This window comes from Rhinopithecus bieti, unplaced genomic scaffold (assembly GCF_001698545.2).
Source record: "Rhinopithecus bieti isolate Rb0 unplaced genomic scaffold, ASM169854v2 scaffold_44592, whole genome shotgun sequence".
In the NCBI taxonomy this organism is placed as follows: Eukaryota; Metazoa; Chordata; class Mammalia; order Primates; family Cercopithecidae; genus Rhinopithecus; species Rhinopithecus bieti.
The window spans coordinates 235,320-247,791 of record NW_016818423.1 but is presented as its reverse complement, the minus strand read 5'-3'; the positions used below and the strand labels follow the sequence as shown (position 1 = coordinate 247,791).

The window sequence follows — 12,472 nt, the reverse complement described above, 5'->3', positions numbered from 1 at the left end:
AACTGGCCGGGCGCGGTGGCTCAAGCCTGTAATCCTAGCACTTTGGGAGGCCGAGACGGGCGGATCGCGAGGTCAGGAGATCGAGACCATCCTGGCTAACACGGTGAAACCCCGTCTCTACTAAAACTACAAAAAACTAGCCGGGCGAGGTGGCTGCGCCTGTAGTCCCAGCTACTTGGGAGGCTGAGGCAGGAGAATGGTGTAAACCCGGGAGGCGGAGCTTGCAGTGAGCTGAGATCCGGCCACTGCACTCCAGCCTGGGTGACAGCGCGAGACTCTGTCTCAAAAAAAAAACAAAAACAAAAACAAATAGCCCCGACTTATGATGTTTCAACTTACAAATGATGTGAAAGCATTATGCTTCGGTAAAAACTGTACTTTGAATATTTTTTATTGTTTTTATTTTTTATTTATATGTATGTATATAAACTAATTTTTTTTTTTTTGAGACGGAGCCTTGCTCTGTCACTCAGCTGTAATACGGTGGCACAACTTGGCTCACTGCAACCTCTGCCTCCCCGGTTCAAGAAATTCTTCTGCCTCAATCTCCCGAGTAGCTGAATTTACAGGCGCGCACCACCATGCCTGGCTAATTTTTGCGTTTTTAGTAGAGATGGGGTTTCACCATCTTGGCCAGGCTGGTCTTGAACTCCTGACCTTGTGATCTGCCTGCCTAGGCCTCCCAAATGCTGGGATTACAGGAATGAGCCACTGTGTCTGGCCTATAATTTTTTTTTTTTTTAATTATAAAACAGCCTCTGTGTTAGATAATTTTGTCCAACTCTAGGGTACTGTAAGTGCTCTGAGCATTTCTGAGGGCCTAGGATTAGCTATGATGTTCTGTAAATTAGGGATATTTAAATGCGTTTTTTAGTTAATGATGAAAAGTTATAACAGGTTTATTGGAATGTAATTCTTTCGTAAGTTAAGGAGTGTCTGTTCCTGATGTAGGCTGCTTTGTATTTGAAGATGTCTACGCTTTATTTTTTTTTTAAGCTCTAAGAGTTGGCCGGGTGAGGTGGCTCACGCCTGTAATTCCAACACTTTGGGAGGCCGAAGAGGGCAGATCTCCTGAGGTCAGGAGTTTGAGACAGCCTGACCAACATGGCAAAACCCCGTCTCTACTAAAAATACAAAAATTAGCCAGGTGTGGTGGTTCAAACCTGTAATTCCAGCTACTTGGGAGGCTGAGATAGGAGAATTGCTTGAACCTGGGAGGCGGAGGTTGCAGTGAGCTGAGATCGTGCCACTGCTGTACTCTAGCCTGAGTGACAGAGCAAGACTCCGTCTCAAAAAAAAAAAAGAACTCTTAAAAGACTTTTCTTTGTTTTTTGTTTTACCGGTGTGAAATCTTTTGGTTACTGGTTATTGGTACAGTAAATTTATTGTTGGAAATTTTACTGTAAATTTGCTAATGTATGAAAAGACTCAGGTCCTCATTTGTTTCCCTGTTTGTTGTCATTGTTCCACAGTTGCTATTCCACTTTAATCATCACAGATTCTCTGTTCAGTAGTGCTTTCATGTTTGGTGAAAAGAATATTCTTTGTCCACATGTTTGCTTGCTGTGATTCTGGTGGTGCTTTCTTTGTCTCCAATAGAATGAGATGGTTCGGGAACTAGATGGCCATGTCTTGAAGTGTGTGAAAGATCAGAATGGTAATCACGTGGTTCAGAAATGCATTGAATGTGTACAGCCCCAGTCTTTGCAATTTATCATCGATGCGTTTAAAGGACAGGTAAGTGACCCAGGAGAGCAATAATTGAAACAAATTTATTTCCTTTGTGAGCAGAAAACAGAATAGGATTTGTGGCATGTTGTCAATGTGCTTAATGTACTTTGTGTTTTTGAGACTGGATCCTGCTCTGTTGCCCAGGCTGGAGTGCAGTGGCACCATCACGGCTCACTACAGCCTTGAACTGCCAGGTTCAAGCAATCCTCCCACCTCAGCCTCCCAAGTAGCTGGAATTACAGGCACATACCACCACATCTGGCTCATTTTTAAATATTTTGTAGAGACAGCGGCCTCACCATGTTGCCCAGGCTGGTGTTGAATTCCTGCACTCAAGCAATCCACCTGCCTCAGCCTCCCGAAGTTGCTGGGATTACAGGCATGAGCCACTGTGCCTGATCTTAATGTACTTCAGACTGCAGTAAAAAGCAGTCCTGTATAGTGCTGTCAAGTACCTGTCTATGTGTTGCCAAGTGTCTGGGTCTCTGGGCCTTCTTTCCGTCATTAATGCAGATGTCTGCTCATATTGGGATGAAACACAGTCATAAGAGTTGTTAAGATGAAATCTCATATTTGAAGAATAAATTATTTCCCTTGGTTAAGTACTATTTATTCTTTCAGTGCTTTCGTTTTAAATTTGGTTTAAAATTCAGGTAATTTATGGAACTAATGTTGTAGGTCATGTGTGAATATATCTTTAAAATAACAAGGTGCTTCTTGCTTAAATCTTTTTGGAGGGGATGCACTCCAGGTTGGTTTGAATTGTATTAAATGACCACATAACCAGAGAGAGATAACTTCTAGTTTCTCCTGTTTTCCTGTATGTCAAAAAATCTCTTCTTAGCGTCAACTTCCAAGTAAGATTGTTACTTTTATATATAAATACCTTTTTCCAGAATTGCCTCTGAATTGGTTATAGTGTTTTGTTGTTGTTGTTGTTGTTTGTTTTGTTTTTTTGTTTTTGATTTTTTGCCAAAACACAAAGTCCTTACAGTCTCTCATAAGGTGGATGGGACAGGACAGTGAAACTCAGCTCCCTTTTGGGTGTGTGAAATTGGTTTTTCTTTAGGGAAGGGGGAAAAATGAGAAAAAAAACATAGATTTTCAGGTATAATTGTATGTACTGCAGAGTATAGAGTGATATGTGATGTGTAGTAATCTTTAGGTTTTGCTGTTTGCTCAATGACCACAATGGTTGATTACTGACAGCAACCCACGTGGTTATTGGGAGTTTCTGAGTTAATGAAAAAAGGGTAGATCTGTTTACTTTAACATTAAGATGTTACATTTATGGAAGTATACAACAAAAAAGGTAAAACCATTAAGCCACCAGGAGAGAATACTTTCAAGATGCAACTGTCAAAGAATTGATAACTAGAGTGTATAACGAACCTCTCTGTAATGAAGGAAAACAATACAACATGATGTAAAAGTGAGCCCAAAACACAAGTTGACTTTTCATAGAAGAAACACAAATTGCCAGTAGACATGAAAAAATACTCAGTTCCATTAGGAACAAGGAAAATGCAAAATTAAGCCACAAATGATAGACTATTGCTTACCCATCAGTTGCTGTGTGCTGACAGAAAAGAGATACATTGCTGGTGGGAATAGACGTTGACACAACCATTTTGGAAAATAATTTAGTATTGTCTTTCAAATTTCAACCTTTGTAATTTCTGTGATCCTGTTGAAATATCTGTACATATATACCACAAGACCTATTTAGACATGTTTAAACACCATTATTCTCTTAAAAGACTTAAGCAACCCAGATGACCATGAGCAGGGGACTGCATTTTTTAAAAATGTCATACACATGGCCGGGCACGGTGGCTCATGCCTGTAATCCCAGCACTTTGGGAGTCTGAGACGGGTGGCTCACCTGAGGTCAGTAGTTTGAGACCAGCCTGGCCAACATAGTGAAACCCCGTTTTACTAGAAATACAAAAAAATTAACTGGTGCCTGTAATCCCAGCTACTTGGGAGGCTGAGGCAGAAGAATTGCTTGAACCCGGGAGGCGGAGGTTGCAGTGAGCCGAGATGGTGCTGTTGCACTCCTGCCTAGGCAACAAGCGTGAAACTCTTGTCTCCAAAAAAAAAAAAAAAAAAAAAATTTCATATACTCAGCCAATTTCTTTCTGTATACCATGCAGAATAAACTACAGAAACTTACAGTCTTGTAAATGAACATGGGAATCATAATGTTGCGTGAAATAAATTAAGTTGCTCCAGACTACAAGTGTAACATTTTTATAAAGCTAAATTCAAGCAAAACCATACAGTATACTGTTTATCTTTATAGTTGTAAGCATAAAGCTACATGTATAAGGTTACACATAAGGCTAGGTGTGTTGGCTTGCACCTGTAAGAATAAGCACTTTGGGAGGCCAAGGTGGGAGGATTGCTTAAGGCTAGGAGTGCAGGAGCAGCCTGGGCAACATAGCGAGTCTCCATCTCTACACACAATTTTTTTTTTTTAAGTAGCCAGATGTGGTGGCAAGTGCCTGTAATCCCAGCAACTTGGGAAGCTGAGGCAGGAGGATGACCTCAGTGCAAGAGCTCAAGGCTGCAGTGAGCTGTGATCACCATTGCGCTCCAGCCTGGGTGATAGAGTGAGACCTTGTCTCCAAAACAAAACAAAATCATACAGAAAGCACTGGGTGTGATGACTTACACTTGGCAAGCATCCAGTAAGTGTTAGCTGCTATTATTGCTCTTATTATTGTTTTTGATTACAGTTGTGAGGTGTATGCCATTAAGCTAGGAAGGGGAGAATCTCAAGGGTAGTGTGCTTTTCTGTTGCTCCAAACACAGCAAAAGAACCTTATTGCTGAAAAACATCACTGTTAAATCAGAACATTGCATTCTGGTTGTTCTGGCAGTGTGAAAGCATTCAGGATTTGGTCCCAGTCCTTCCCTTTTCTGTTGTTAGCGCTGTCTTTTGGAGAGGTTGTCAGTTGACACACTTGACTCTCTTAACTAAGTGTGTTTTTCATGACTTTGACTAGTTATCTGTTTCTTGATGGTTTGGAAAAGTCCTTTTCCGCTCTGAATTATGCACATCTATGAATTCCTAAAATAAGCAATGAGTTTATTTACATACACACACCTTATTATATGTAGAGAGAACTTAAATGCCATCAAGTTCATTTGTGAAGATTAGTGGGATAATATATATATATAAACAATACTGAAGCATTGAAGTTGGTGACTGTCATTTTTGCCTCTCATTTGTGTTTGTCTACCCTAGGTATTTGCCTTGTCCACACATCCTTATGGCTGCCGAGTGATTCAGAGAATCCTGGAGCACTGTCTCCCTGACCAGACACTCCCTATTTTAGAGGAGCTTCACCAGCACACAGAGCAGCTTGTACAGGTAGTGGAGTTGCCAGTAGAGGAACTGCAAACACCTTTGGGCTCGTTCAGGGCCAGAGTTCGTGTGTTTTGTCAGTGTAGGTTCCAGAAGAGGTTAATGTGTTTTAAATAACTTTAAATCTTGTGGTTGTATTTGTATTCAGAGCAGCTTGGTTTGTGTTTTATGAATATGAGTAGTGAATTGAGCCCTAGCCCCTGGAGTCAGGAGACCTGACTTCCAGAACTCTGTCATGTACTTGTGGTGTCACCTTAGGTAGACATTTGATCCCTCTGGGTCTCTGTTTCATAATTGTTAAATGAAATAAGTTGATTTGTTGATTTCTTGTTTTTAGCTTTGATACATTTTCTGCTTATACCACTGATTAAATAATTAGATATGCCCTTGTTTTTTGTTGGACATAAATATTTCCAGTTTTTCTCTGTTACAGATAGGTGCGGTGAACCATTTGTATATGTGTTTGAGAAAAATGAATATTTATTGCCATAACACTCCCTCCCCTTTTAAGAATGAATATGTATATTCTATTGTCTAGTAATATGTTCCTGTTTTGTAATAATAGAGAAAATGTTACTAACTGTTTTAAAATTGTTGTGTGTTCATTAGTATTCATATAAACCATTATGGTGCTAAAAGAAAGATAGGTCTTAATTAGACATAAGGACTTAGGTAACCCACAGAACTGGCTTTCACATATATTTTATTTCTCTTACTGTGTCTCAAACAGGATCAATATGGAAATTATGTAATCCAACATGTATTGGAGCACGGTCGTCCTGAGGATAAAAGCAAAATTGTAGCAGAAATCCGAGGCAATGTACTTGTATTGAGTCAGCACAAATTTGCAAGGTATGTGCTTTGAGTTACAAGGACTATTTCCCAGAAGAGAGGATTAGTAGTATTGAACTATAACTCTCTTATTTTTTACTATTGTCTTTTTTTTCTTTTTTTTTTTTTCAAAGTATATGTAGCTTAAAAAGTCAAATAGTTTTATTACAAAGTATAAACTCTTAAGAGGTCCCTTAGTGGGGTTCTTACTCTGATAGAATTAGCTACTTTGAAATCTGGAGAATATGTTACTAAAGAATGTGAGTGTTGCACTTTGATGAACTGAATATTTTATTAACTTGTTTGTTTGAAATTGTGAAATGTTGTTTACTCAGTTTCCCTTTTTGGCACCTGAAAGAAAGGCAGTTTACCATATGTATATCTATGTACAGGCCTTAGTGTTCTTAGGATCTCTTTTCCAGTCTTCATATTGTGCAAGCTCAAGAATGAAATGCAGTAGTTATTCCCAGGTTGTGAAAGGTGTCTTAGGTCACTTATAAGTAGCAGAGGTTGGAGAAGGAATCTATGGCCCTTCCATGTGGATAGTGGTACGGTCTTCTGAGAATATACTGTATATGTCCTCCTACTACCCACATAACATAGTATTTTTTGTTTTTGGAATATATTCTTCCGTGGTTTCAGAATAAATTGCAAGGCAGGACAGGACTCATACCACCTTAATGTTTTTAATTTGTTTATTTTATTTTTTGAGACAGGGTCACACTCTGTCACTTGCACAGTCTCGGCTCACTGAAAACTCCACCTCCCAGGCTCAAGCGATCCTCCTACCTCAGGCTCTCGAGTAGCTGGGACTGCAGGTGCACACCACCGCACCCAGCTACTTTCTGTATTTTTGTAGAGACAGGGTTTCACCGTGTTTGCCAGGCTGGTCTTGAACTCCTGGACTTAATCCTCCCACTTTGGCCTCTCAGAGTGCTGGGATTACAGGCACAAGCCACCAGTACGTGACCTCATTCATTTTAAATTTGTGAAATTTTACAACATGTCACAGCATGGAAAAATAGAGAAAAGAAATGAAAGTACCTGTAGATCCGGTGTCTCCATAGCCTAACCATATCAGAGTTATCTCTTCTGACTTTATATTGTTCTGTTTTGGGGCGTTCCTTTTGACCAGTTGCCAGGACTAAAGAATGGGGGACAGAATCTCTTGGGTTCTCTTCTTCGGGTCAGTTTCCTGTTTACATTTTTGTTCATGGTATTTAATTTCTCACCCTTGGATGTAGCCTAAGCATTAATTAATATTACAACAAATTCAAAAACAATTTAAAAAAAAGTTTTTATTTTTTTAAGAGACAGAGTCTGTTGCCCTGGCTGGAGTGCAGTGGCGCAATCCTAGCTCACTGCAGCCTAGGATTCCTGAGCTCAAGCAGTCCTCCCACCTCAGCCTACTAAGTAGCTGGGACTGTAGGTGCACACCACCATGTCCAGCTACAACAGTTCCAATTAATAACTGAGCAGCTACTGTGGGCCCAGTCCTCCCATTGATAACATGTATAAATTGTGGACAGAAATACAAGAACTACCTGAAGACACTAGAGAGTAACCAAAGGGCAGGTGGAGACCAGAGAGATGGGGGCTGGCATTTGGAAGAAGAGAATTGCACTGGGGAAATTTCTTATTTCTGATGACCTTTGGCCTTTGATCACTTCCCAGTCTTTTCCATGCTGGGCAGCTAAAGCTGGAATAGGCAATCCTTAGGGCAACCACAACAAAGAGAAATCCTAGAAAGGGAGAGAGCCAGCAGGGGTTTGGGGGAGGCCCAATTTTAACCTTCCCCCAAGTCTCGCTGACCCCTGAACCACATTTCCAACTAAGGCTAAAAGAAATGAACTGGGATTTCTAGCTGCTGCTTACTGTATGGGAGAAGTTTGTAGTTTGACTATAGCCAAGTTAACTGCACTAAAACAGGAGTGGAGGGCACTTCTCTTTGGTGGAACATAACAGAATTCTGAGTTTCTGTAGCTTGTTACTTGCAGTGTCTATCTGGGTAATAGGAAAATGTGACTTATACTCAAGAAAAAAGAAATAAAAGTCAATGAATAGTCTAAAATGACCCAGTTATTGGACTTAGTAAAGAAGGATTGATTATACAGCAGCTGTTTAAATATACTCAGGATGTAAAGGAAAATATGTTTTAGTGAATGAAAAGATAGGAGATTTTCGTAGAAAATAATGAATCTTATCTGTCTGTCTGTGAGACGGAGTCTCACTCTGTCACTCAGGCTGGAGTACAGTGGTGCAGTCTTGGCTAACTGCAAGCTCTGCCTCCCAGGTTCACGCCATTCTCCTGCCTCAGCCTCCCGAGTAGCTGGGACTACCGGCGCCCACCACCACGCCCGGCTAATTTTTTTGTATTTTTAGTAGAAACAGGGTTTCACCATGTTAACCAGGATGGTCTCGTTCTCCTGACCTCATGATCCATACCTGCCTTGGCCTCCCAAAGTGCTGGGATTACAGGCATGAGCCACCGTGCCTGGCTGTGAATCTTATTTTAAAAAGAAAAAATAGAGGCTGGGGACAGTAGCTCATACCTGTAATCCCAGCACTTTGGGAGGCCAAGGCAGGCAAATCACTTGAGGCCAGGAGTTCCAGACCAGCCTGGCCAACATGCCAAAACCCATCTCTACTGAAAATACAAAAATTAGCCAGGCATGGTGGCGCATGCCTGTAGTCCCAGCTACTTGGGAGGCTGAGGCAGGAGAATGGCCTGAACCCAGGAGGTGGAAATTGCAGTGAGCCAAGATCGTGCCACTGCACACCAGCCCGGGCGACATTGAGACTATCTCAAACAATTTCTTCAAACGGTGGAAAAATTTACTTTGTACTCTGGGTCACCATCAAAAATGTCTGGAAGCAGGAACAGTGGCTCATGCCTGTAACCCCAGCATGTTGGAAGGCCGAAGCAGAAGGATTGCTTGAGGCCAAGAGTTCAAGACTGGCCTAGACAACACAGCAAGATACTGCCTCTACAAAAATAAAAATAGGGTCGGGTGCAGTGGCTCACGCCTGTAATCCCAGCACTTTGGGAGGCTGAGGCGGGCAGATTGCTTGAGGTCAGGAGTTCGAGACCAGCTTGACCAACATAGTGAAACCCTGTCTCTACTAAAAGAACAAAAAATAGCCAGGTGTCATGGCGGGCACCTGTAATCCCAGGTGCTTGGGAGGCTGAGGCAGGAGAAGAATGATTTGAACCCGGGAGGCGGAGGTTGCAGTGAGCCGAGATCACGCCATTGTACTGCAGCCTGGGTGACAGAGAGAGACACTGTCTCAAAAATAAAAATAAAATAAAAAATAAATGTCTGAAAGCCACTGATGTATTTTTTTGTTTATTTCTATTGATCTATTTTTAAGTTCATTGACTCTTCTGTCATCTCTAATCCACTATTAAAGTCATACAGTAAATTTTATTTCAGGTGTTTTATTTTTCTTTTCTAAAATTTCTGTTTTTCCTTTTTTTAAAAAAGATTATTTATTTGAAGCCAGGCATGGTGGCTCACGCCTGTAGTCTCAGCACTTTGGGAGGCTGAGGTGGGCAGATAACTTGAGGTCAGGAGTTCAAGACGGAGTCTCGCTCTGTCGCTCATGCTGGAATGCTTTGGCACAATCTCGGCTCACTGCAACCTCCACCTCCCAGTTCAAGCAATTCTCCTGCCTCAACCTCCCAGGTAGCTGGAATTATGGGTGTGCGCCACCATGCCCTGCTTGGCAGCAGGGAGATAGGCATGAGTAAGGTTCGTTCCTGGCCTTGGTGAACTCACAGAGGCAAGGAAAGAGTGGACAGATTTTGGTAAGTGTTAAAATAATAACCAGCTGAGTGGTGCCAGTGCCCTAAACCTTGTGCTTAAGTCTCCTCACCTACCTGGGCTCCTTACCCTCACCCGTTAGAGGGCTGGGTCCCATGTCCTTGAAGACCTGGTCTCTCTGGGTGATCAGTATGCAGTAGCATGGCAGTGTATATAAGTTGATCACCCTCATGTTCCCCCTTTCCTACAGTTGGATGCCACAGATGGCACAGGTGGAGAGTCAGAGACAGAGTCAGACAGTTGGTGACTCATCTTCCTCAAATGCTAAATAGCTCTCTCTTCCTGGTGGTCCTGAGGTCAGGGCAGAAGCTGGGCAAGCACAACCTCACTAACAGGGGCCCCTCTTCTAAGAGTTGTCCCTGGTTTTATCTCGTTACAGCAATGTCGTGGAGAAATGTGTTACTCATGCCTCACGTACAGAGCGCGCTGTGCTCATCGATGAGGTGTGCACCATGAACGACGGTCCCCACAGTGCCTTATACACCATGATGAAGGACCAGTATGCCAACTATGTGGTCCAGAAGATGATTGACGTGGCAGAGCCAGGCCAGCGGAAGATCGTCATGCATAAGGTAGGCTGGGCTGGGCAGGGTATCAGAGAAAGTGTGCAAGGCCGTGGCTTCTTTCTGAAACACAAAGGAGGGTGGGTGCCCTGCTGTTTTTGAAGAGTTTGTCACTGACCTCTGTCCCATGCTGTGTTCTGTTTTTCTTTTATGTGGAGTCACCATTGTCCTTATACATTTGCCAACCCTCCCTTATCAATAGCCACACTGGTATGAGAGTCTTAAGCTATGTTTTTTGAAGTATTTCCATCCCTGATCTCTATAGAATCAGCTTATGAGTCCAACAAATCAGCCTGCTTGCCTCATTTCCTTTTCTCACTCCTCCCTCCTGTTCTTTCATCCCACCAACATCTATTGAGCAAGGGCCTGCCCAGCATGGTGCATAGCCTGGTACATTGACCTGAAGCCTACTCTGTGCCAGACTTCAGCACAGAGATGACTAACAGCTGATCCCTGCCCGCAGAGTGCAGTCTGGTGGGGAGAGCCATGGTTGGTGAGCAGTGGTGAGCGACATGAGAAGGACCCCTCACCCTTCCCAGAGTTCCCTGAGGCCGGCTTTGCAGGGAGAAGGCACGAGCTAAAGAAAGAGTTAGGGAGAAGGAACAGAAATGAGAATAGTTAGGTGCTGTGAGTGGAACTGACAGAGAAATCCACCTGAACAGGCCCACAGCCTTCTTCGACCAGTCACGGTGTGGGTCCAGTGAGCCACTGCAGACACCCACAGGGCCCAGGAGGCAAAACAGACCCACAGGCAGGGCATGCTGACAGTTGTGTTTGTGCCTAGCAGTGGCCTCCAGCCTCTGGTGCTTCTTCATCAGAGCCTGCAGCTTTTGCGGCTCGAAAACTTACTGAGCCCTTCTCATTTGAGGGCCTGGTTCGGCCATTTGTCTGGCAGGACTGAACCACTCTGCCCTCACTGAGAACAAAGTTCGAAATGAGAATCTTTGTTATGGACTCAAGTTCTGAGCCAGACAAGGACACCCAACACCCCTGCAGTCAAACTAAACCAATCCAGACCACTGCACTGGTATTGGCAATGGCAGTTGAAGGCTTGGGGAGTCCCAAGTTCTTGAAGTTTTGAGGATGCTGGTGAAGGTGGAGGGAGTGTTGGATGTAAGTAGGAACTTAAGACATGTCCATTCATTCAATCATTAAGTGCTAAACACCTGCTGTACAGCAGGTCGTGTTCTCAACAGAGTTGTATTGGTAAACACAACAGTGCTGTGCACAGATAGTTACTGGGATGCTGGAGAAATACAGGGGAAAGGGTTGTCCAGGAATGTGCAGGGTGTCTTCTATAACGTGTGGGCACAGAGGAGGCTCTCTGAGTGAGTGATACTTAATAGAGTGATGACCCTTTCCAGAAGAGGGAACGTGGTGTGTGAAGACTTGGAAGCCAGAGACGAGACCGTGTTGTATCTGAAGAAGTAAAACAAGTTCAGTGGGGGAGGAGTGTGGTGACAAAATCACACTTATATTTCAAATAATTGTCCTGGCTGCCATGTGGCCCTTGTAGTTTAGAGGAGGGGAGACAGTGATGAGACCACATGGGAGGCTGTCAGGGCACCAGATCCTGATGGTTTGGGATTGAAGAGAAGTGGACAGAATAGGGCGCTAGAATTGGTAGGGTTTAGCATAGCAGTTGGTTGGCTGAGGGAGTTGACGGGGAGAGTCCCGAGAAGCCCTCTTAGTTTTTCAGCTCTTCATGACTAAGTGGCATCCTTTTCAGCAAAAGGGGCACGAGGAGAGAAGCGGGTAATTAACGTTTCACCTCTTGTTAAATCCAATAAAAAATGGAGTTCAACATGTTGTGTGTGTGTGGCTTGTTAGGGGTTTTTGGTTTGGTTTATTCTGGAGAAGTACAAAGGTGAAGTTCCTGGACTTGTCAGCAGCCAGTTCCAGGGACGGAGGAAGGGAGTGGATTTCGGTTATTTTCTAAAAGGAAAGCTACCAAAAGCAAGGGGATCATGAACCTCAAGTTCTCATGACAGAAACATCAGTAACATAGTACTGCAACTGAAAGGAAAGTGTAGCATTATTACATATGCCGTTTTACAGGTGAGTTTAAGGGAGGTTAAACTGGATCCAAGGACTGTTTGTCACCAGCCAGTTTCCCTTGTAGGCTCTTTTTTTTTTTTTTTTTTTTTTTT

At 43.0% G+C, this 12,472-nt stretch overlaps 1 protein-coding gene across 14 annotated transcripts in view; it reads left to right on the top strand.

The window, feature by feature from the left end:
• The window catches only part of PUM1 (pumilio RNA binding family member 1), a 144,015-nt gene that overhangs the window by 125,829 nt on the left and 5,714 nt on the right, over positions 1-12,472 (top strand). For all 14 annotated transcript variants that reach the window (XM_017857044.1, XM_017857043.1, XM_017857036.1 and 11 more), the window contains 4 exons: positions 1,600-1,737; positions 4,985-5,110; positions 5,835-5,956; positions 10,139-10,331. In XM_017857044.1, the coding sequence (XP_017712533.1) occupies positions 1,600-1,737; positions 4,985-5,110; positions 5,835-5,956; positions 10,139-10,331 (579 nt within the window). The remainder of the gene's footprint in view (positions 1-1,599; positions 1,738-4,984; positions 5,111-5,834; positions 5,957-10,138; positions 10,332-12,472) is intronic.